Source organism: Ambystoma mexicanum, chromosome 3q (genome assembly GCF_040938575.1).
Source record: "Ambystoma mexicanum isolate Mex_15411 chromosome 3q, UKY_AmexF1_1, whole genome shotgun sequence".
Lineage (NCBI taxonomy): Eukaryota > Metazoa > Chordata > Amphibia > Caudata > Ambystomatidae > Ambystoma > Ambystoma mexicanum.
In genome coordinates, this window is record NC_090926.1 from 1250329865 (window position 1) to 1250355434 (window position 25570).

Here is a 25570-nt window from a genome sequence, read left to right on the forward strand (position 1 = left end):
CGTGCCGATGGAGTGTCCCGCGGCGCGTCTGTCTTTTCCTCCTGGGCACCGGGCTGCTGGATGATCTGGGCCGGAATCGGGTCTGGCGCCGTCCCGGTGAGGTGAGCCGCAATGCAGTCGGTTGCGGCCCTGGGAAACCCAGGATTGGGTATGTCGCTGTGTCCTCGTCCACGCTCACCCGGCCGCAGAGATGTTCGCCGTTCCGGAGCTTGGGTCCCCTCAGTGGGCCATTCATGACTGCGGCGGAGCCCGCGTAGTGCGCTTATCTCAGCGCGTGTGATCTGGCGCGGGTGACCTCGCACTGTGAGATGGGGAGCGTCTAGGCTGCGGGTCTAGCGCTCGTGCCAGCTGGGTGGCCCCCAGGGAGAGGATAAAGATAAAGGATAAAGTTGGTGGAACTTGGAGAAGGAAAAATGCTCCAAGATTATGAGGGAAAACAAAGCTAGAAGGGAGTAAAGATTCCCCTAGGTTACGGGAACTGCTTCGTATGAGGATAGCCCGCATAACGTGAAGAAACATATTCATTTAGGGCTAACCATACTTGGCAGGTGAGTAAACCAAGTTGGTAATGTTTGGGCAGAAGGAAAATACCCCAAGGGCCTGAGAGAGGATGAGAAAGGCCGGGGGAAGGGGGAGATTCCCTGTGGCCCTGTGAGTTGAAGCAAGAAGCCGGAGAAGAGCCAGGGAAAGGGAGACATTCCCCCTGGTGTGTTGAATGTGAGAGTAAAAACAGTGTGTGAGAACAACGCTGAGGTAGGCCAGGGGAAGTGAGTTATTTTGCTGATCTTGTGAAGCCAAGTGAAAGGAGAGTCCAGGGGAAGAGAGTATTTCCCCTGGCAAAGTGAAAGTACTGAGATCAAGATACCGGGAGAAGGAGGTATTCTCCAGGAACCCAATAGTGAAGAAAACTATAAGCAATAAGAAATGACCTTTGAGTTGGAACTGCAGCCTTATCCTTTTGAGTTGGAACTGCAGCCTTAGCCTTTTGAGTTGCAATGAAAAATGTGCTACTTATTTACTTTTCAACCTGGAACTTTGCTTTACACTTTGGGTAAGGATTGAAACCTGGGGAAAGAAGCCAATCCCTTAGGCCAAGTTAACTGGAGCTGTGACGCATTGTCGAGAAGACTTCAGTTTAGGTGTAAGTGTAAGGGACAGAAGCAGGGTTTTGACACAGGACGGTGGACATTTGAGTTAGGAAGACATCCTGACTGAATCCTTAGTATTAAGTTGCTGCAGGGAAACCCATCTTAGAGTTGGGGAACGATAGGTTTTCTTTTGATTTGTAAGCAATGCAAGTTTATGCCACCAAGCATGGCACCTGTGTGTCAGTCTCCTCCTCCTTCTGCACCCTTGCACCGTGAAGCACCTCTTATTAGCCTACCTGGTTTCCCTCATCCAAAAATGCACTACCTTACTTTGATCAGCTACACGTCTCTCTCTCGGTCTGCAAGCAATGCTTACGACCTATGCATTCTAGCAAGGCTTCTGACTCCCCTCATGACATGTACCCTGCAATTTTACTGAAAGCTATGGGTTTATGGATTTTATGGCTTCCCACAGCCCTCAGCCATGTTTTGAAAAACTCTCATGTCTCAACACACGGAGGGCAGTGTCTCCCAAGAATAACGGCCTGCCAAGGTTGCACAGGTAGCCGCGGAGCCCCCCCCCCCCAACCCCCTTTACCCCCTATCGAGTTCTCAGGTCCTCTCTGATCATGATGTGGCAGGCTGAGAAGGTGAAGACCTAGACTGACCAGGCTTGGGGGTGAAGTCAGTGAATGGGGAGGTCAAGGCTAGTAAGACCATTAGCTCTCAGGGCAGGTCCAGGCAGGAGGAGCCCATTCCTGCAGGGTTCAGTAAGGGCCCCTGTAGAGGCTAGGACTAGGTCAGAGAGTGCAAGTCCATGCCCATTTCATTACACCATAGAACCTCTTAACAGCCCCCAAAGCATGCCCCCATTCATTTATGTTCAATGGGGCCACGGTTTCACTTCCCCCTTAAGCATTTTCTTCATTTCTGTCACCTGGCGGGGTTGGGGGTGGGGGGGGGGTTCCACAGCTTCAGGAATCTCCTGTACTTGGGGTTCTCTAGCACCCTAGAACCACAAAACGTCAGGATTCACTTGTAGTCTGTTGGCTGTGGGATCATTCATAGCTTTGAATCTCTGTAGGAGTCCAGGAAAGGGGGCTTCAGTGGATCCCCAGATGGCGCTCTGCAGTTGCCCCGAGCAGCTGTGTTTGTGCATGGAATGAGGAAAGAGATATTTCAGTGCCTTCATAGAATCCATGCTTGCCTGGTGAAATCAAGCTGAACTTAGTTTTGATTTTATTCGATAATGCCTGTAAGGAACTGTAAGGCCATAATCACATTGCATAAGAGTCTGGTTATAGTAGGGTGTACGATCATACGTTTAAAGAAAACCCCGTCTGAGACACTGGTGGCAGTTCTGTCTTGCCTGCGTTAGGCTCATTGTTAATATTTTTCATGTTTTGAATGATGAAAAGGGTATTGCCATGTGTTTGATTAACCTTTTCTTAGGACACCGCTCAATGCCTTATTTGGTAGGTTGGGGCATAATATGTCATTGTGTTAAGCATTCAGGTGACATTTGTGTGCCCCTATTCTGTGCACCTAGAAGTAGTGTGATGAACTCTTTTCATGTTTTGAGGGACGTAAATCAAGACGACAGGGGCAGCACAAGCACATGTGTGCACCCTAAAGCCAGTCTTCTCCATTGAGATCAGCGGTGTTGCTGCTAGCCCCATTCTCGCATGTGTGTGACCTCTTCTCTTTCCTCCCTCTGCCAGGACCCGCATCTAGACAAGTTCTTCACACTGGCGCAGGTGCTCGAGGACTACTCCTTCCCTTTCCGGCTCAAGGACGTCATCATTGGCGAGAACAACGTGGAGGCCGAGCTCAAGTCCAGCATCGCCAACCTGCGCCTGGCCCGCCTGGGGCCGCTGGTGGCTTTCCTCCACCAGCTGCTCAACAAGCTCATCCTGCTCATCGTCCGACCCCCGGTCATCAGTGGGCAGATTGGTGAGTCCTCTGGGAATGGCTGTCCGTGCACGTATGTTCAGCAGATCATTAGGATCTCGCGTCTAGTTTCAAGCAGTGACTGGACACGCCTGCCCTGCATCTTCCAATGAGCTGGTGTCTGCATCCGTGTGTGCTGCCAGTAGAGGGGCTAACCGCTGATGCTGCTCTCTGTCAGGACAGGTGGTCCCCGAAGAGGCCGGGTATACGCGTCGGCCATGACATGGGGAAAGCTTATTCCATCCGTACGTATTGCTTCAGGGAGGCACAGACCTGTGCTGCCCACTCTGCTGTAATTGTCTTCCTCATGGGGGAGGTTTGCACTCTGTTGTTGCCTGTGCGTGGATGTGTTTAGGAAGCTTAAGCTGCTGCTGCCAATGTTTGACTTGTTATCTGTGAGTGAAGCTTGCACAGATACTGTACTGGTGCTGCACCGGCTCTTTGCGCATGAGTGAAGCGTGCAGGCGTTCAACTAAACATAAGTAGTGGCAGGCCACCATTCATTTTGGTAACTTGAGTAGCCCCCAAAACCTTTTGCTATCCCTTTGGGTTTTAGGCTTTCTTGTTGCTGCCAGAGAGACGAAGTCCCACTGCAGTTGCAACTCTTCAGGTGTGATACCCATCTGTTGCTGGGTGAGCTTTCTCACCCAGAAAGTGTAATGGGCGGAGTAGGCTGGTGACAGCTGTATCATTCCCTTTTACTCTGATTCTACTAGGAACCATGTTGGGGAGAATTCTCTGTTTAGGCTGAATTTCCTAACTCAGTGAGTCCCCCAGCAGCTTTGCTGGATTTTTGGGGTTTATTTTTTTCTCCTGCCAAGAGTGAGACTCTTTTACCCTCACTCTTGGGCATGATCTGAGTGTGTTTCTTTGACTCTAGATGTGTTTAATGGGCTATGGGGTCTTTTACCCCCTAGGGCTTCATGTGTTTTTGTGATGTGTTTTACACAGCACCCTCAGTGCAGTAACACAGGGGTGTCCTAGTGACCCCCCAGTATAGACTCCATACCCTGGGACTGACTACTGTCTCCCAGGTCATGTAAAGTCACCATTGACTTTACTAGTCTTAAATTCTGAACAGAACCAGTACAAACCATAATATTGTGGACATACTGGCTGGGGCAATTCAATTTCCCCTGGGTCTGTTAGTCGAGGGGGCACGTCTCCGTCCCCCCTGATCGAGTTTTGGCTGGTGGCAGTGTATACTACTTTTTATATTCAACCGCGAATATTTCTCTATGGGATTTTCCCATTGTTCGAGGCTACCATCTTTATTTATTTAATTACGATAGCCTCGAACATACCGCTGGTTTATTTAATTAATATTAATTCTCCGGTTGGTATTTTTTGCCAAAACTCGGTTCTAAAATGGCATTTGTGTTCTCTTCTGTGACTCCAACCCAAGTCAAGCCCTTTGTTCCACTTTTTGGCGGGCTTCTCCACAGAAACCCTCCAAAGTGGTGCCACTCTGTCTGGGGTACTTAGGAGGGGTGGAGGGGGATTTAGGCACCCTGGACTGAGTTGCCTAGGCAACTCAAGTCGCACTCCGTCCTGATTGGCCCAAGTGGTGAGCCGGCCGGCTCACCACTTAGCATGTTTGAGTGACAGCTAGGCCGAGTGGGGGTTTTCTGCATAAAAGCAGGGCTTTGGGGACTGGAACTTCAGAAGTCGCCACAGGACCTAAGAATCCGACGAGGGAGAAGCTGAGCCGACCTGCCACGACGACACCACCGGTGGAGCCCTGCTGGACCGTCTCGCCACTTTTCCCAACGACAGAGGAGAACTCCCGCCGGAGAGTCTTCTTCCTTTGACTGTTGGGATAACCAGTTTCACCGTCTTTTCGCCTTCCCGACATATCTCGTGGCCGCCTTGCCTGTGCCAAGCACCCCGGCATCCGGGATACCATGTTTTACCACGACTGCGAATTAAAGGGTAATACCTTTAACCGGAAAACTCTGCGGCTGGTTTCTTCCCTGGCAGTGCAACGACCTTGATCTTTCCTCCAAGTCGAGACCTTCTCTTCCCCTGGAGGACGACGAGACTTGCAACCACTGCCAGGAACAACTGCCACCGCTGGAGGATCCTTCCCACTTAAGCTACCGTGTCCCGCCTGGCTTCCCTTGGCACCGACTGTACGGGGTAGATTTAGCCCCCGGTTTTCGAACCTGGGTTAGCCTGGGACCCCCTGGCTAAACTTTTCTGAGCCTCTCTAAACCCTTTTCGAACTCTCTGCAAGACTTTCTAAGCCTAGTGTAACTGTGTGATCTTGGGCGCATTTGTGCTCTGCTCTCTCCAAGAGTGGCCCAGCCTGTGGACTTTGGCTCACCAGTGACTTTTGCTCTTCTGCCTTGCTAATAGTGTTCCTAAATCTTAAGTGGTGTACCTTTCCATATTCTGTCTTTTTCCCTCCCTTTTTCATAAACTTATTGGAGTGCCATCTATAGTTAAGCGCTCACCTCTGTATGAAAATAAGTGGTGTTAACGAAGACTTATCTGATAAGGAATAAGGGGTGTATATATTACAATAGTAACTGTGTTTAGAATATTTTACAATAAGAGTGCTGGAGTATTTCAAACAGTGTGTTTTTTAAATAAATAATTATATACTTTGATACCAAAGCTCTGGTCAGTGTTTGTTTGTATTATTGTATCTGAGTGCCTATTGTGTATACTTTGCATACTGCCTAACTCTTCTTGAGGGAAGTCTGACTGCTCAGCCACAGCTACCAGGTAAATCTGGGTGGTACAGACTGCTACCAAGTGGGTTTACTGCTAACACCTATAGTCCTAAATCTTTTGCAGTGTTCCCTAAGGGAACTGCACAGGTTTCTGCCTAACAAACCATACCCAGGGTTTGCTAATTTACTGGGCCTGCTTACTTACTCCAGTGGCCACGGATGCAGTGGTCACTTTCAGCGATCGGGATGGGGTTCAGCTAAGTTTCGGTTCTGAACCCTAGTGAGACAGGCCCCACAGCGTCGGCGTGCTCTTCTGCAGGTTCTTGGGGGTTGCTGGTGCTAGAGGCCAGTGGTATGCTTTGTTGAGGGTGGCTGTCATTCCCGAGTCTCCCGATGCAGCCACTCTCCCCAGGGGGGGAACACAATATGAGAAAAAGATGGCAGCCACAATAGGGAAAAGATACTAAGTCCCTTTTCCCTTTTTATGGCAGCTGGAGCGGGAGGTGCGATGAAAGCTCCGGTCCCGCAGGTAAGTGTGAAGGGAGTAAGGGGGTGAGGAATAGGTTTGGTTTGTGGGGTGGGATGGTGGGAGGCAACAGGGAGATGCGCCCTGTTGCCTCCTCACATATAAAATTAATGTCCACACCCAGAGAAGAGCCTTGGGTGGCTGGCACAGCAGGCAGAGAACGTATATTCTCGCCCGCTGTTCCAGCCACCTGATTGGCCAATGACCCTTCCCTAGGTGACAATGCTGAGACACAAACTGGCACAGGGCAAAGGTGTAAGGGTTGGGTCCTCCCCAAATGCCTCCCCCCTCAGAACCACTACTGGCTGTGGACTACTTAGCAGAAGGCTTACCCTCTTCACAAGGCCCAGGGTACTGGTCTTGTCACAGTTGGAAACCTTGTGAAAGTAACAGAATTGATACAAAAAGGAAGAGAAAAAGGGATAGAAAGCACCCTTGCCTCACCTCACTGTAACGTGATGCGTGCAGCTTAAACACAAGGCATGTTATTATGGAGGACTGAGTCCCGCTTTACTGATAGCCATGGGGACTGATCAGTGCCCCCACAACACATGACCTAGTCAAGGCAAGTAAAGCAAAGGTGCTTGACCTACCTAGTAAAAGTCAAACCAGGACTCGCACTATAGCAGACAGTTGGTGTGGGGGGTTCCATATGTCTTTGGAGGGAAAGCAGCAAAAATACCATCTTTCCCAACGGGCAATAAACAGGCACTTGGGCTGTTAGGACAGAATTCTATTTTGGGGAGGGGGGGTGCTTCTGTCCGGTTTTATGGGACCCACTAAACGTTTTGCCTTTTCTCCTTCCTTTTCTGGGATGTTTGGCCTCATTTTGTGGTCAGTACGACTTCTACTGAGACCCCATGTCTACAAGTGCCATGGGGTCACCCTTTTACCACCTTTAACTTGTGAGTCCCCCCGCCGAGGGATTTTTTGCAGCAGGCCGTGGCAATGTTTTATTTTTTCAGTGGTGACACTATACACTGGACATCAACTTTTTAACTGTGAGATAGACCTGTTACCCACTAAAAAGGCAAAGGACACTGTTTTGTTGTTTATAAGCACTGCCTCCCTCGCCTCGGCCTTGGTTGGTTGTGTTCCACATGTGGCAGTTCGCATATTGATCCCACAGGGGCAGGCTGAATAAGTGATACCTGGTTTAGGCTGGGTGTTGGGAAAGACTTCCTTTTTACTGTTTTCTCTCTATAGACTTCAATGGGACACCACACGTTATGCTATTGCTTTGAGACTGGTTGGACTTGCGGAGGTCAGTGGCGTTTTTTCTTTCACTAAGTTTGCTAAACTCATCCGTTTTGAAGGCACTGATCTGTCCCTAGGGCTTTCAGTGCAGAAGAACTCCAAGTCTCTCTCTCTCTCTCCTATTCCCGGCACACTTTACCTTCTGTGAAGTGTGTGATGGGGACACTGTGTGTCCCTGTAGCTTTGTTATTTGTAATTTGGTGGTTACTAACATGATTTGTCCAGGATGGGCTGGTGGCTGCGGATACTTTGCTACCATTTTTGTTTATGTTGTCTCGTGCACTTTTGCATTTTACTGCAAAATGCCATTTAGAGTACCACATATTCTAAAACGGCCATGCCGGGAGATTTTCTGGGGTTGGCCATGTTGGATTTTGGCCTTCTTCCTGCCCTCTCCGGGCTGTGGGGCTCTCCTGGGGGCAAAGTGGCGGTCTGTGAGTGTGACCGGATGTGGGGGCTGGCTCTGTCTGGGCCCTGACCACATTTATGCCAAAGTGTGTCTGTTGCTGGGCAGATGTGTTGGCCCGAGGCTCTCCAGGATTGAGCATCTCCTGCCAGTTTGAATGGTGCGGATCCTTTTCATTGGTGGGCTTTGGGGCGACTCCACGTGGATGAGGGGGACTTCTGCAGCCATTCTTATGATGGTGGTTGGAGCCGAGACAGCTACGAAGAGGAACGCCCTGCTGAAGGGTCAGAACTCGGCATTGGAAGCCAGCCCTCGGCACTTTCAACTGCCCTGGTGGAGCTCTGCTCCTTTGCTGATCTCCTGAAGGCCTTCATCAGCGTTTCAGCCCCTGGACCGGTGGGCACAACCAGTCTTGAGCACTGCTTGACCCCTGCCCTTGGATGCCTTCAGAAGCACAACAGACCCACCCTGTGGGCTGACCAGCTTCACATTGGGCTACCTTGCCTCATCGGTCTTACCCCCGTGTGGAGCCTTGGGACTCTGCAGATCTTCTGCTTATGCAGCAAGAAGCACCTCCGTGAAGGTGACGGTTTTCACTGCGAAGGAGGGCCATGCAGGACAGGTTTCTATGTTTCCACCATGAGGGTTGACCGTCGCCATTTTATCAGAGTGCCTGTTGCTGATCGCTGCCTGTATCGTGTCCTGAGAGTCCTCTAAGGTTGTCGCCAGAATGGTGGTCCTTTCTTCAGTCCAGTAGAGCTGTGCAGCTGTCCAGTGCCCAGAACCGATCCATCAGAGCTCATAATCGTGAACTATCCCAACCCAAAAATCCAACTCTACTTACCTGTAGTACTTAAGTGAACTGTTTATATTGCAATGCAATAATGATAATATCTATTTTAACTATAATGCGTGTAGTGTAGGCTTGCATGGTCCTAACTGTGCCTTGTAAATCCATTCCCTTCCCAACAGTGAAGACAGACTTCCCTGCTATTCTACCATTGAGAGAGTTTTGTACTTAATTGGTGAATACCCTATTCACCAAATACTGGTTTAGCCTTCTGAAAAAAGTCTCAAAACCCCCTTTAAAGATCTCTTCTGCCATCTTGTGGTCAATGTTTGTAACTGCATCCTGGACATGATTTAATCATTAAACACATCTCAGGTTTGAGGTCACTTTTAGTAGACGAGTCTCAAGAGCCCATGCTGTACAACCCACTTGACCACACGTAATAATATATCCCTTCCGGGGAGGTGTACAGTCAATACTGGCCTTTTTTTTCCGCATGGAGCTTCACCTAAAGTGTTCTGGAATCTCTCTGCTGGGATTCCCCATTTCCAATGAAAATGGAAAAACGAATGGGATTGGCCAGGAGACTAGAATCTGTCTTGTAACAACATAGCTGTCCTTGTCTTTGCCAGATGTTAAAGGGCCTTGCTTCACTCTAGGATTTAACTTCATACATAGACCTTTATCGTTCCGAACTCCCCCCACAACAGCATTAAAACTATGTTCTAATGGATTCCTTTCTCCCATGGATTCTTCCTCCATGAAAATCTTATCCACAGCACAGCTGTTCTTCAAAAACCTTTCAGCCGTCATGGGTTGCTGTGCGGCTCCGCGTCAGCTCTGTCCAACGCGTCTACGTGTTCCGTGCCGGACATGTCAGGGGCCAGTATATATAGTATATATTGAGGTGCCACGCCCTGTGACATTTACTTTTTTCTGCACACTCTGTTCACTATCAGGAACACGCTTTTGAGCTTTTTGAATTTCTGCGAATCCATGCCCAACCCTGCAAAGGCCTCGTGTTTCAAGCCACGCACGGATTGCGGCCGACAGATGTCGGTATCAGAGCTGCTTCTGCTGCCTGGGTGAGTAGCATGACATCCAGGCATGTGAGTGGTGACAGTCCATGCACGAGAAGGCCCTACGTGAATGGATGGTGAAGATCTTCACATACGTCCACAAGGCAAGGGGTGAAGCCGGCCAGTCTCGTTTGAGGTCACAGGGCCTGGATCAGCATTTGGAAGAGAAGTTGCCCCCATGCAAGGAAAAGGAGAAGGACAAAAGGAGAAGCACTGCAAGAACTCCGCTCCCCAAACAGATTCTTGCACCAGCGTTCTTTGTTATCTTTTAAAAAGAAGAGACAGCCAGCCAGGGACACTCGGCTCACGTACCCTTTCCACCCAATCCTCCACTACAGAGTAATGGGAACAATTTCGGCTGACGATGCTAGACATTTTCACTAAGCGCCACGGCTTCGTCCTCCTCACTGTTGGTTCAGGCAAAAACGCTGATGGCCACGGCGACGAGTCGCACCACGTCCTCGGGGACCAGCAGGGTACCTACAAAGGATCACAACTTGACTTGAGTATGTGCTCGAGTCTGGACCCTAAGTTCCCCAGTGCTGTCGGACCCCGCCTTCGGGCAAGGAGATCTCGACACTGGTTCTGACTTCATCAATGTCGATGGTCTGCCCCTCTTCCTCTGAAACCCTTCATGTTGAAGATGTACGAAATCTACCACGAAGAGCGGGACAAGGTGTCCTTTGGGTTAGAGCCTTTGGTCTCCAGGGAAGAAGAGGACTTCCTAGAGGAGTTCTATGAGGAAGGTGAAGACTTGCCTTGGACCTCCAGAAGGCCAGTGGCCAGGATACCTCCCCTGAACTGGACATTCTCCCAGATCCCACTCAAATTCACTTTGAGTTGATGGACATCCTGGACGAAGGCCCTAAAAGGGAGACTCTGTGACCATTCATTGTTGCAGTTGTGTCTGCGGTGCTAGATGTGTGAGAGATGCCCGCCTCTATACCTGTGCTTGACAGGGAGATCAAGTATTTTGTCTACTCAGTTCTCCCCTGAGAACTTATTGGTACAGGCTGCAAACTTAGTCAGCCACCTTTCCTTCTCTCCACCTTGATAGGGAAAGTAAAAGGCTTGGAGGCCTGGGGGGAACATGTTTTTGTGTCGGGCAGCCTCGCCCTTTGTGCAATTAAAGCCTCTTGCACCCTGGCTAAGTTCTTGTTCGGTCTCTGGTCCACTGTGGCCAATGCGGTTGAGCACGTTCCTGAGGGGGAGATGTGGGAGGACTTCCTGTCAATGGTCATTGATGGCTGGGAAGCCTCTCCTCAGATTTTAGTCGGGACTGGACACTGCTGATTGTGTCGGCAGATCCATGACTACAAGTACGGTGGTTAGACATCACTCCTGGATGAGGACGTCCGAGTTTGCGCCAGGGTAACCTCTTTGACATGCCGTTTCATTTAACTTGTTTGGGGCTAAAGCTGATGAGTCCCTCCAGAGGTTCCAATCATCGTAGGTGACGGGGGATTCTTTGGGTCCACCATGCAACAACCCTCAGTCATCCAACGGGGCTACTTTCTCGCTTTCGTGCAACGTCCCCCAGACCATTGCCCTCCATCCAACCCCTTGCCTCAGGACCCCATCCTTGTGGATGTGGCCAATCAGCTTCTCTCAAAGAGCGCAGTGGAGTTGGTACAGAGGCTGGGATGGGTATGCCATCTGTTTTATGGTAACGATGAAGGACGGGTTTGCGTTCAATATTGGATCTGTGGTGGCTGTTCCTACGTAAGGACAAATTCACGCTGTTTACTCTAGCCTAGATCTTGCAAGCCCTCAATCTGCAATACTGGTTGGTTTCACTAGACCTGCAGGATGCCTACTTCTATGTGCCGATTGTTAGGAAAGATTTCTCTTTTGATAACTTTCCCTTCATAGTTTTATGGACCCCCAAACCTTTTGCTTTCGTGCTTGAAGCTGTCTTGACTTTTTACAGGGTGAACACTTCAGCTTAACTCACCTAGCCTTTTGTTACAGGGAAAACTGATCAGCCCTTCAGACTATCGTAAATGGGAAACTGTTTCTCCTTTGTCTTTTAACCTTTCTAACAGTGCGCACAGCATCTTACAATGCAGTGCAGTGGGGATACTTTGGTATCACCCTAGTCTTTTACACTTGGGATTTTTGGTTATCTTTATATGTGCTGCCTAAAGGCCAGCTGGTGACAGCAAACCTATTTTTACAATGTTTGCGTTACTTCTCGTGTGCACATTCATGTTTACTTTCTATGGCTACTGAACATGGCTAGTGCCCTAACATAGCCACACCACGAGATTTTCGCTTGTTCTTTGACGATATTGTTGTTTGACATTTTTCCTGCTTTCCCGGGTCAGGAAATCTCATAAAAGTTCATACACTTACCTGGGGATATTGGTGTGTGTGTGTGTGTGTGTGTGTGCGCGCACACGCATGTGCATGTCGCCCAGGAAGGGGTTGGGGACTATCTGGTTCCATTCCACATCCATGGTGCCTGAAAGTCTGGGCATGGGACATAAGTGAAACCAACATTGGTCCCTGATTGGACCACTGCTGGCTGTTTGAATGGTGCAGATCCTTACCATTGGTGGGCTGACTGAAGATCTCTGGACTATACACAGAGTCCAGGCAGTACTTCAACCTTTGAACTGGTGGGACTAACCAGTCTTGATGCATTCTCGAGGATGCACCCATCTGAAGTATACCTGGACCACCAGGTGGACTGGCCTGCATTCCAGTGGGCTACCTACCTCCAACAACTCCGTCGCAGTCGACCCCACTATTCATCTGGGAAAATCGGAGTCAGGGGAGTGTGGGGGAGGCGGGTAAGTAAGCATTGCATTTGTTCCTCCCCCTGTTCTCCTTAGAATAAACTTTAGAATTAACTTTGGTAATTCCATTTAGACGCGATGATCAGAAAGCGATGAAAAGAAGCTGTACCCGAGAGATAGAAACATCATTTTACCTACCAGTAACTTTGTTGCTCATCTTCTCTGGAACATTCACCAACACAAGAACCGTACTTACTTAAGACATTTTCTGGGGAGAAGCTTTGTGACTTTTGGGCGTAAGTCCTTGATGTTGATAGGGATTGAACTTCTGAAGTTGGCTCACATTTCTTGTGACTTGGTTCCATCCTACTGCATCACTGGCTTCTTTTGATGAATACGTTATTGAATGCACTCATAAGAACCTATGGTGACTGTATATGTGTTTATAATTGAATATTGTGCAATATTATCACCTGCTTGTTTAATTTCCTAATGTGTGTTTTGGGTCTAGAATAAATATAGTATTTTTGTACTTACCTGTCCAAATTGAATTATTGTGTGCTTCACCCACACTCTCCTGAGAACAGCCTTTAATGCTCCCCTCCGATACCTTGATTGGGTTTTGGCTAACCTCTTGTTCATTTTAAATAGGGTGGCTTCCTAAAATCTGTCCATCAGGCAAGATTTGAGAAATCCATCTGAACACCCATCCGTCGGAAGCACAGGAAGAACCTTTGGTTCGTAGTGGGCCAACACCCCTACCAGTTCAAAGTCTGCCGTTCAATCTTTCTTCAGCTCCCAGGGTTTTCATCAAGCTGCTATCAGTGGTGATGGCATGCCTCAGAAGGGGCGGAAGGCATTCTCGTCTTTCCCTACCTGTATGACTGGCTTGTCTGAGGTTACTCCCGAGATCTAGTGTTGGAGCACCTGCTGTGCACATGCTCTCTGTTCCGCAGCTTGGGCTCTTCCCTGAACTTCAAAAAGTCTCTGTCCCAGTCCCTCTGATTTTTCGGAGCAGTCTTGAAAACTCGCTGGCGCAGGGCATTGCTGCCCAAGGTCCGAGTAGCTAACATCTTTCGGATGGTCAATGTCCCCCAATCCAAATGACAAGTCTTGGCCTCTGCCTTTCTGTGCCTCCTGGGCTTTGTGACCTCCTGCATCATAGTGGTCCCAGAGGCGAGGCAGCGCATGAGATTGCGTCAGTGGCTCCTCCGTTGCCAATGGTCGCAGTTTTAGGGTCACATGCAGACCTTCTACAGGTCTCGGACCAGGTGATTTAGGATCTTGTGTGGTGGGCCGTTAGAGGCAACGTGCCTTGAGGGGCATTATTTTATCAACCCTGGCCCCAGGTGATGGTTGTAACGGTCTCATCTCTGACAGGTTGGGACACTCACATTTGCAAACAGTGTGCGACTGTGGTCTCCCTCAGCGTATCAGTTTCCTGGAGCTGAGGGCGATCAGGCTGGCTCTGGTCGCCTTCCTACCCTTTGTGAAAAGCAAGACTTTGCTGATCCTGACGGATGACACAGTAGCCATGTACTACTACAATCAGAGCTGAAGACTCATTTAACACTTTCAAAGCCAATACTAGATGTTGGCTTTTTGACCAGCTTTAATCCCTGCTCAGCGCCTCTGTCTTACATACTCTGACCTGCTGACCTCTGTTATTACCTAGCGGCACCGGCATCACTGTATTATATGTAGATAGATTCCTTTAGTCACCTACTGTCTTTGTGTGAATTATGTAATGTTATGTCTGTATATATGCATATCTGTAACCTGTACAAATTGTGCCCTGATGCCTCCGGGCCTGATGGTCTGCGCGTTATAAATAAAATAAATACAAATACAAATACTTCAACAAACAAGGTGGTGTTTATGTCCCTTGCCTCTATGCAGAGAAGTAATGCAAATGTGGTACTGGGCTCTGGAGAACGGCATCTCTCTGACGCCAGCCCATCTGGCATGAAGAGAGAATGTCCCACTGGATGCCTTGAGCAGACAGACTTTGGTCTCCCACGAGTGGGACCTCTGCCAGGAAGATAATCGCCTTTTAGGGGGCTCCTCAAGTGGACCTCTTCGCTTCCAGTGTGAACAGAAAGTGCAAGTTGTTCTGCTCCACGGAATGTCCTAGTCCGGTTGCTCTGGTGAACGTACAGGTGGTAGAGTATACATTCAACCTCCTTTATGCGTTCCCACTGATCCCTGTCATTCTGCTGGCTCTCAGGAGATTGCGACTGTTCGGAACCATGTTTATCCTGATTACTCCGGACTGGGGCTGGAGGAAATTATAGCCTTAGTTGCTGGACATCTCCGTCTCTCTTCCTTGGCGCCTTCTGAGGAGAGTCGACTTATTCTTCCAATCAAAGGGGCGGTTCTCCACCCGAACATCAGCAGCCTGATCACAATCCCCACTCAGTGGCATAACACAAAATGTGAGTGCTCCCCTGCAAGCCCTGCTGAGGGCCCCCCACTGCACACTCGCCTCCCCACTGAGCATGGGCAGCATTTGTGTAACCAGTTTCTGCCATACCAGTTGGTAGTTACAGCATGGTATTTGTTTGGTTTTGACATTGCTTATGGGAGCTCAGTTTGAGCCATTTCATTCCTGTGATTTTCTTGGTTGCCATCACTTTCGTGAGATGAGCGAATGAGTTCTAGGTGTTATCTGATAAACCTCCCTATTTCATTTCTCTAAAGAGAAGGCGACTTTGTGAATGAGACCTTCTTTTTTAGTATTGGATTTTCATCTCTCAAACATCCATCTTCCTGTATTTTGTGCTCTTCCTCATCATTCCAAGGCAGAGAAGCGATTCCATTGGCTGGATATGGTTTGGTCCCTCGGGTACTATGTCTCTTGGATGAGTGAGGCCAGGAAAGATGACCAGCTTTTCATTTGTTACGCTGGTGCTCGTGCTGGCAGTACTGTGACCAAACGATCCTGTCAAGGTGGATCAGTCTCTGCATCTCGGAATGCTCTGATCTGAATGGGAAGGATGTGGGCGAGCGTCTCAGAGCTCATTCTACCAAAGCAGTGGCTGCCAACTGTGCCTTGCAGAGCAGAGTCCCTGTCCTGAACATCTACTGGGTGGCACAGTAGGCATCTTTGCACATGTTTGCTGAACATTACTGCTTGGATTCCCTTTCAGGCTTGGACACCCCTTTGGGTAGAACGGTCCTCCAGAGTTTTTTGGTCTAGGTGGTGTCCTTGCTCTCCTCCCACTTAGAGATTTTCGTACTGCTTTGGGAGTCCATCATAGATGAGGAATCTGTGGTGGTAAGGAATCCAGTAGAAGATCAAATGATTTACCTTTCAGTAATGTTCTTTCAATTGGATTGTGTCCTCCCACGTATTCATCATCTTTTTATATTTCCAAATCCAGCTTTAGCTGCTTTGGAAAAAACGTTCCAGCAGGGGGTGCTGTGCGTCGATGCCTGTTGGTATATTACGCGTGTAGCGACCGTTAGCTACAGTTCCGTTTTTCTGTGAGAGCTATCACTTCGGAAGATCGGCGCACTTCCGTTCCTTTGTGATTCTACGTTTTTTTTTTTTAAATTGCATCTTCGTCGGCATCATCTACGCCCAAATCGGGATTTTAAAAAAATGCCACGACTGCGGGCAAAAATGTCCCTTACGGACATCCATCTGGTGTGTCTAAGGTGCCTTGGATCTGATCACAAGACATTGGAGTATGAATCCTGCCTTTCGATGATGGTGAAAGCCCTGAAAGAACAGGGAAATTAGCTGCAGGTTGGTCACATAAAACCCTTTGATGACTCTGTCAAAAAAGCGATCCTCCGACTAATCGACATGCGACTCTCCTCATTGAAAGAAAACTAAAAGATGATCTCGATCTAGGAGTGGGTCTGACCAGTCGTCTTGATGACTTACAAAGAAAAGATGTTGCAGGTCGCTGTCTTCATAGAGTTCCTCCCCTGAACAAGTTGCTTGCCTCACTGGCGGAATGGGAGAGATTTAGTCTGAAAATGCTTTGTCTTCGGCCTTGACCCCATCGAAGAAGACTAAGAGTCATGCTCCCAGGAAGAGCGGAGCGGGTTGCGGACAGTCGCTGGTAGCCCTGTGTGCCCAGACTTGAGGCTAAGCCCTGCCAGGACCCGTGGGCCTCCCGATTCGCAATCTTAGGTGGCTTCTCCCTGGTCCCATATTGAGCACTGAGATCTTTAACCCTGAGAGTCCGTCCTACTGCACTACTGGCTTGCCGCTCGCTATCTTGTCAGCTTGCTCTCGTCTGTCTCCCCCCGACCCCCGTCCTCTCCCTCCTATTCTACGGTGCTCTCTATCTTGCCTATTATCTCTAACTGCTTCTCCATTGACTATCCTGCTCTCCTCACTAAATATGGTAGGAAAAAGTTTAAAAAGGACATCCTGGTCTCCAACCCAGGCCTCCCTATCGCTGACACCTACACTAGTGCCTCCTCCAAGGAAACTCTCACCGACATCCTCTTTTTCGTGCCTTCACCTGACCTATGGACCCTTCATATGGTCTCTGTGCTTTCTCCTTTCTCCTCTTCTCGCATTAATGGTGGCACCCATTGGGATGTCCTCTTGGCCTCCTTCCACTCCTCTAAGGCCATCATTAATGTCTACTCTAATGGGACAGTCTTGGTCCAAGGCCCTCAGGCCAACCTTCACCTCTGTGATAGACGCTTCCCGCGCCTCATCAACTTCGTTTCCTCTCCGGCTGTCCCCCCTCCTCTGTCCTTGGCTACCCTGCCTTCCCCCTCCCTCCCTGCCCCCGCTCGTGCTCCTTCTGCACCTCTGCAGGGCGTACCTCTGATCTGTACCCCTCCCTGGAATTCCTTCAAGGATGGCAAGCTTCTCCACATTGCCACTCTTAACTCTCGCTCTGCTGTCAACCATTTCTTTTTGTTTTTTTAATTTCTTTTATGAATTTTATGCAAACAAAGCAACAAAAAACCAAACAAGCAGCATAATCATAATAGTTCCATTACACATCAAGTTATCTTAATCACTGCTCCCCTTATCCCTCCCTCCCCCCGTGAGCCTATTTGTCAATCTCATTCAATGTTTGGCACATGCGGCCGGGTTTCGTTCTCTTCGGAGTCTGTTGGATCCGATATTACTCCAAACAATTCTGCTATTAGCGTTTTCCAAGCCAACAGGGTGCCCGCCTCCCCTTCATCAGCCCGGCTACTCACTTCTTGCCATGCCACCGTTTCAGCCTCCGCCCATTTCTGCAAGTCCTTCCACCATACATCCACCTTAGGTTTGTGGCATTTCTTCCACCCCATGGCGATCCTACGTTACGCGAGCACATACGCCAGATTTCTCAGTTTCTCAATATGCTTGAGTTTCTGTGGCCTAGGGAACCCGCCCAGTAAGCAGGCCCAGGCTGTGTCTGTGACAAGAGTAACCCCTTTATCAGCCAGTTTCTGTGCCACTTCTCCCCAGTAACACCTAATAATCGGGCACGACCAAAACATGTGTCATGTCAGCGTTTTCCAGGTTACATTTAGGACACACTTGTCTTCCAGCGTTTCGGAACTTAGATATCCTCAAGGGGGTCATGTATGCGCTTTTCGTTACGTACAGCTGTATTTGTTTTAATCTGGCATTTCTAGACACTTTTTTATGGTAGCCCAGGGCACGCTCCCACACCCCGTCCTCCATCGGGGACCCCACTTCCACCTCCCAGTCCAGTCTCAGATGTGTCAAATCTTTCCCCGTCTTAGCCATCACCATCTCATACAGTCTCGAGATCTCATGACCTCCTTCGGATATATCATATATTGCTCCCAAAACTGCATCTGGTTCTTCTATCAAAACTGTCTCTGGCCAGGTGTTCTTAATCATCCGTACCAATCTAATGTATGTGACATATTGGCCCGTGTGTAGCCCCGCCTCTTCGTTGAGTTCTATAAACTCCTTAATGGATCCCTCTTGCCAAACATTGCCTAGCGTTGCCAGCCCCACCGATTCCCAGTAGGTTCTAACAATCGCCCTCAGCTGATCATCCGCCAGCCCCACCGATTCCCAGTAGGTTCTAACAATCGCCCTCAGCTGATCATCCCCTCCTGTCAAAGCAACCAGCGGTATCTGCGGGAGGCACGGGCATGGGACTTCCATCAAACGACAAGCCCTACGCCAAATTTTCCATCCAAGCCTCAACATCGCAGGACGCCCCTTCATTTCAGTATCGGACAGCCAAATCATTTCTTTCAAATAAAACGGGGTGCAGTCCTGTCCAAGCACCCTGTGCTCAGGGGTCACTTCCTCAGAAAGCCACTTGGCCACATACTGTAACTGTCCCGACAAATAATAAACCTCAAAATGAGGCAGTCTGATAGCTCCTTTTTCATAAAAGTTCTGCAGTTTCCAAAACGCCACTCTATTTCGGGTACCGTGCCACAGGAAATCCCTACACATGCTGTTCAATTTACTAAAAAACCTCTTGGGTATTATGTATGGGATATTACTAAAGTAATGCAGGAGCCTGGGCAAAACTACCATCTTAAGCATGGCCCCCCGCCCCATCATCGCCAAGGGCAATCTTGCCCAGAACTGCATGCTGTTTCTAATTTTCTCGACGGCTACTTCCGTATTGTGTCTGTGTTCTTCTTGCACCGTGTGATATACATCTATGCCCAAATAGCGAAAAGAGCTAGTTGCCCATGGTACCTGTAGCACCGGTAGTCTATCTACAAGGGTCCCCTTATAGCTACCTAGCGGGAATATGACAAACTTTTGGGGGTTCACCGAGATGCCCGACAACTCTGCATACCTTTCCATCATTTCAAGTATGTATAAGAGATTTTCTTCTGGGTATTGCAAGTACAGTAACAAATCATCCGCGTACAAGGATATCAAGTGTTGTTCCCCTCCTTCCTCAATGCCAATCGCATCATACTGTGCCCTAAGGCATATTGCCAGAGGCTCCAGGGCTAAGATGTAAAGCATTGGGGACCAGGGGCACCCTTGTCTGGTGCCTCTGCCAAGTTGCCATCTTTCGGATATCACCGCTCCCGTTCGGACCCTGGCAAGCGGCTCACTATACAACATCTTAGCCCACCTGATATAGCCCGGCCCCATTCCATACCCTTCCAAAGCAGCCAATAGCCATGACCACTTGACCGAATCAAAAGCTTTAACTGCATCTAGAGACACTATCGCCGTCACACCCTCGTTCTTACTACCCCATTCGACCACCCGGTGAAGTCGCCTATGGTTGTGTGTTATGTTTCTGCTCGGGACATAACCCGTTTGATCAGGATGTATGAGTCTACCAATCACTTTCTGCAATCGATTTGCTAGGACAGCCGTAAGAATCTTGCTGTCCTGATTTAGCATCGACAAAGGCCTGTAGGCACCACATCTATGCTCCGGTTTATTGGGCTTGGGCAGCGGTATTATGATCGCCTGTCTGAGTGACTCAGGCAACCGTCCTATCTCAAACGCTTCATTAAGCATGTCCAGCCTTGGGGGGAGGATTTCCTCTCTGTATACTTTATAGAATTCGCTGGGTAACCCATCTGCTCCTGGGGTCTTACAGGTAGGCAACTGGTTCACAACCTCTTCTAACTCTTCCAACGTGATTGGCTCATCTAACTCCTCCCTCTCTTCTTCACTCATCTTGGGCAGCCCTATGTCTTCTAACGTTTCGATTATCTTGCGCTGGTCACCCATCTCATCATCTCCGTACAGCAGGAGGCCTAGGGGTCTCGCTTTTGTATAGCCAGGCCAAAAGGCGGCCTGTCTCGTCTCCCCCCGCGTGCTGTCTCTCGACATATTTCCTATAATTGAGATTGCATAGTCTTTCCAAAAGCCCTGCACATTGTTGCTGTAGTTGGAGTACCAGCTCCGTGTCTACGTCACCGCTCTTCAATGCTGTTTCTAGCTCAGTTTCCGCCCTCTGCAGGTCAGCTAAGACCCCACCCTGTTGTAACCCTCTTGACTTAGCAATGGCCGACCCCCGCATCACCACCTTAAAAGCTTCCCATAATGTGCCCGCGGAATCAACACTCCCAGTATTCTCTTCAAAGAAGTTAGTAATCTCTTCCCTTATATCTTCTCTAAAGACTGGATCTTTAAGCTCCTCCCCTTGGAGGCGCCATGTAGGGATCTTCGCCCTCGGGGGGGCAATATTGCCATCCGAGGATCAGGGGCGAGTGATCCGAGAGGACCCTAGCCTTATATTCGATTTGAGTAATCTCAGACATCACATCTGCTGTAGCAAAGACGTAATCGAGCCTAGTGTGCAGTTGGTGCGGGGCTGAATAGTGCGAGTATTGCCTCTCAGTGGGATGTTTCATCCTCCACGCATCTGCAAAGCCAAAATCAGTTAGCAGTATCTGCAACGCTCTTGCCGCTGGGCTAGGCTTACTCACCCTGCCATCAGATCTGTCCACCACGGGATCCAACACACAATTGAAGTCCCCACCCCAGATCACCGCGCTCCCTATACACGTACTAAGATTGGTACACAGGGCTCTGAAGTATGCTGCTGTGTTTTGGTTGGGGGCATACGTGTTTACTATGCATACCTCCCTGCTCTCCACCAGCCCTCGCAATATAGCCATCCTTCCATCAGTCTCAACTGCCTCTTGTATCGATTTGAACGGGACATGCGGTGCCACCCAGATTAACACCCCCCGGGCATATGCAGAGTATGGCGAGCCCAATACAGTCCCTCTCCACTTTCTCTTAACCAGGTCCAACTTCTGTCTCGTCAAGTACGTCTCCTGTAGTAGTGCGATATCTATTTTCTGCCTTTTCCGATACATCATGATTTTGTTTCTTTTCAGATAACTGTTAAGGCCCCTAACGTTCCACGTTATTATCCTGAGGTCCCCCATAGGTCGTTAGTAAGCACCCTCCCGATCCTACGCTGATTCCGCCCCTTCATGCACTACAAGTACAACATGCTGATTCCTCCAAATAGGCTCGAAACAAAACTCAAACTCCCCATAACCACACACACACTCAACTTCCCAGCCCCCCACCTTCTTCCCACCCACCCCTCCCCAAACAATACCCTCCCCAACCGTTCCCAGCTCCATTCCTGGATCTCAGGCACCCCCACATCTAGCCTTGCATAGCACAAGCTTCTACTCAGGGCTCAGTAGGGTAAAGCTGTCCTAATGGCCGCTGAAACTAATAATCTATTGGGGTAGGTCATCCACTTTCTGTTGCTCCTTTCAAAAAACATTACGCGTACAGATGCCAAACCGTTACCAATTACAGTTACACTCACTATATTCCAGTCCAAATCGAGCACCAGGCTCAGATTGTGTTCAAAGTTCAGTCAGTTACAGTTTCTATACACAATCGGGGTCCTTCTCCTTACAAAATCTTCATTCGGTATGATCCTGCCGGTCACGATCCGCTTCTTGTTCCGGGCAGCCCTGCAGGCCCAGCCATGTGACAACATCCTCCGGGGTATCAAAAAATAGCGCTTTGTTCTTATGTAGCACCTTCAATCGTGCCGGATACAGCAGCATATATTTGACTCCCGCCGCCCTCAGCCTTCTTTTGACGGTGACGTAACTATACCTCTGCCTTTGCACCAGTATCGTATAGTCCGGGTATGCTGTGATGTTGGTGGACGCTCTCTCTATCGTGCCGCCCTTACGAAAATATTCGAGGAACTTTTCTTTGTCCCTGTAATTCAGGATCTTCGTGATTGTCTTGGCGGGGCTCCCGGCCGGGGTTTCCTCATTAGGGCGTGGTGCGCCCTCTCCACCGTAAATCCCTGCGAAAGATTCCCTGCTCCGATCCCATGTCGGATCTTGTTTTCAACATAGTTTCTGGGGTCTTGGCCTTCTTCCCCCTCCGGAAGGCCAACCACGCGAATGTTGTTCCTCCTCGCCCTTCCTTCCGCCTCTTCCACACGATTTTCCAGGTTGACGTCCTGTTGTTTTAAGACATGAATCTCTTTCGTATTGCTCGTGCTAACATCGGTATTAATCTTCACCCCACTTTCTAGACCGCTGGTCCTTTCTGCAAGCGCCCTAACATCTTGATGTAGCAGGGTGAGTTCCGTACCTACAGCATCAATCTTATTCTCTAGAGCTGTGCGTTGGTCCGCCATTTCCAAGTCCCATTTAGCACTCAGTCCCGTTATAGCCTCCAGGATCTGGTGCTTGTCCCCTTCGGGGGCGTCTTCCGCAGGGGTCACGAGCATTCTCTGCACCGATGTTGAGGGGGGCCCGTTGCGTTTTTGTGAAAGGCTCCATCGTGGGTTGCTTAGTCTTGACTCTCAACCCTTTCGCCGACATGGCGCTGCCCTCCGCTCCTGTACGCCTCCGCCTTAGTGCAGCTGTTGCACTGTCCTCGGTCCGACAATGGTCTGGCTCCCAGGTCTATTAACTCACATTCAAGATGGCACTTCGAATTGTCTTACGGGTGGGCTATGGCCTCACACTCCCCATTCAACTTCCGTAGGCCTCGTCGCCCAAGCATCCAATGTTATCTCCTCCTGCAGTCAGATCGCCGAGGCTCCATTAGCGTATGCCAGGCCGGGCGCTCTCATGGTGCTAGTTCGAACACTCTGCCATATTTCCCTATTGTACTATTCCTCCAGGCAATTTACCACAGCCATGTCCAGCAGTTCAGGGAAGTCAGTTTCGTTTCTCCTCGGAGGCCTCTCCTTTGTTAGCCGCCATCTTGGTGCCGAAGCGGCCACACAGCCGTACCAACAAAAACATGTATATCTCACGATTCCCCGGGACTATGAACTTCACTTGGCGTGCGGCTTCCGATGCCTGATCCCCAAAGTTCTAGGCGCTCGTTGCAGTTTCAACAGGTAACTTTGGCAAAAATAGAGTCGGATCATCAGGAGCTCCTCACGCAGCACGTCCTATTCCATGGCCAGTTAGCCACGCCCCCCCGTCAAACATTCCTCTATCTGTCGCCTTCTTGAGGAACTGGATCTTGATGTCCTCGGTCGCACTGAGACATGTTCACGGCCAGTTCTGTCACCAGCTTTGACACACTCCTACCTGATGGCTACAAGATTCTCTCCGTGCCCAGGCCCAACCGTGCTGGTGGGGGTGTTGCCCTTATCTTCCCTGAGTGGATTCCTGCCACTGTCACTCCTATGCAGACCTACTCCTCTTTTGAATGCCTTGCTGCCGACACTCTCTCTCCTAGCCATTCCCTTACTGTGGCTACTATCTATCGGTCACCCGGTCAAATTTCCCCCTTCCTCTCCGAGTGGGCGGACCTCTCCTCCTCACTTCTGTCCTCAACCACTCAACTCCTCTTTCTTGGAGACTTCAACATCCACCGGGATGCCTCCTGTCCCCCCTCTACACACTTTCGTGACCTCTGCAACTCTCTCTCTCTATTCTCCCGCCTGGGCTGACTCATTCTGCAGGGCACACTCTTGATGCTCTGATCTCTTCTGACCTTCCTCTCTCTGTCCCTCTCTCCACTCCTCTCTCCTGGAGTGATCACTTTCTCCTATCCTCCCACCTCACCTTCCCTACCCCTCAGGCCAAGCCACCTTCATCACTGCCACCCTCCTTCTCGGTCATCCGAACCATGAAGCGCGTGTCAGTTGAGGCTTTCGCCGCCACCTTCTCATCCCCCCCTCCCACTTCGGCTGACTCCCACCCTGACATAGCCCTCTCCACTCTCCACTCTGCTATATCTGATACTCTTGATATCCTTGCCCCTGTCATGAGAATCCGCCTGAAGCCCAAAGCCAAATGGCTTGCTTCATGTTCATCCTCTGACAAACTGGCCTGCCGCCTGCTCCAAAGGCAATACCGGCTCTCCGTTCTCACCAAGAAGAGAGCCCTTATCCAAGCCCGCATCTCTGTGGCATCTAACAATTTGGCTGAACTCTTTAAAATCTGCAAGGAGCTTGCCAACCCTGCTGCAGTCTCTACCTCTCCTGTCCCCTCCCAGGCCCTCTGCACGGCACTGGCCTCTCACTTCATTTCACTTCATTTCAAAAACTCAAGAAATCCTGTCCTCGCTCTCCTCCCATCACCTCCCTCCCTCTATTCCCTGCTCTTCCTCTGGCCCTTCTGCAGCCACCCCTCCTCCCTCCTTCTCTGCCTTTTCCCTTTTCTCTGCTGACGGGGTTGCCAGACAAGTCCGATCAAGTCCGATCTATGAAAGTCTCGTCAAAACAGGTTCACCCCTGTTCCTCCAAAACTATCAAGGACCACATCGACTTCTGCAATCCTTCGCCTCTGGAGTCTTCCCATCCCCCCTTAAGCACTCCCTTGTGCACCCTCTTCTTAAGAAACCCTCTTCAGATGCCTCCTGCCCGGCTAACTGTTGCCCAATCTCCATCACTCCCCTCCTGGGCAAGCTCCTGGAGAAACTGGCCATCTCCCAGCTTAATCTCCACACTGAATCTGTTGGTTGTCTTCATGACCATCAGTCTGCTTCAGAGCTGCCAGAAGCACGGAAACTGCTCTCCTGAACATCCGTGAAGACCTGCTCTCCAACCTTTACTCTAACACTCCGTGTGTTCTCATCTTGCTCGATCTCTTCTGCCTTTGATACTGTCAACCATGCCATCCTGCTCAACCGTCTCCGTGATAACCTGGGCATCACTGGTCAGGCTCTGGCGTAACTGACCTCTTTCCTCTCCAATCGACTCTCCCAGGTCTAACTAGGGTCCTTCCTCTCTGACATCTTTTTCTATACCTGTGGTGTCCCCCAGGGATCAAACCTCTCTCCTTGGCTGTTCAACCAATATCTGGCACTCCTTGCCCACCACATCGCTGCTCTCTGCCCCAACTTTCAGTGCTATGCGGATGATACCCAGCTCATTTTCAGGCTACCCTCGGCCTCCTCCTCTCCTTCCCTCATCTGACTGTCTGTCTGCTATCCAGGAATGGTGTGCCGCCAATGACCTCTGCCTTAAGGCCAGTAACACTGAGATTCTACTCACCGGCAGACCCACACCCTCCTTCCCTGCAGCTCTTTGGCCGGCCTCTCTTGGCCCTCTTCCTGCTCCTACCTGCAAGGCAAAAAACCTTGGAGTCATCTTCAACTCCACACTTTCCTTCTCTCCTCACATATCTGACGTCTCTAAGAAGTCACACTACCAGCT

The 25570-nt window shown here is 49.8% G+C and overlaps 1 protein-coding gene across 6 annotated transcripts in view; it reads left to right on the forward strand.

Annotated features, from left to right (window-relative positions):
* Positions 1 to 25570, forward strand: part of DOCK6 (dedicator of cytokinesis 6) — a 1219180-nt gene that overhangs the window by 498565 nt on the left and 695045 nt on the right. For all 6 annotated transcript variants that reach the window (XM_069604231.1, XM_069604230.1, XM_069604232.1 and 3 more), the window contains exon 20: positions 2810 to 3041. In XM_069604231.1, coding sequence (XP_069460332.1) covers positions 2810 to 3041 — 232 coding nt within the window. The remainder of the gene's footprint in view (positions 1 to 2809; positions 3042 to 25570) is intronic.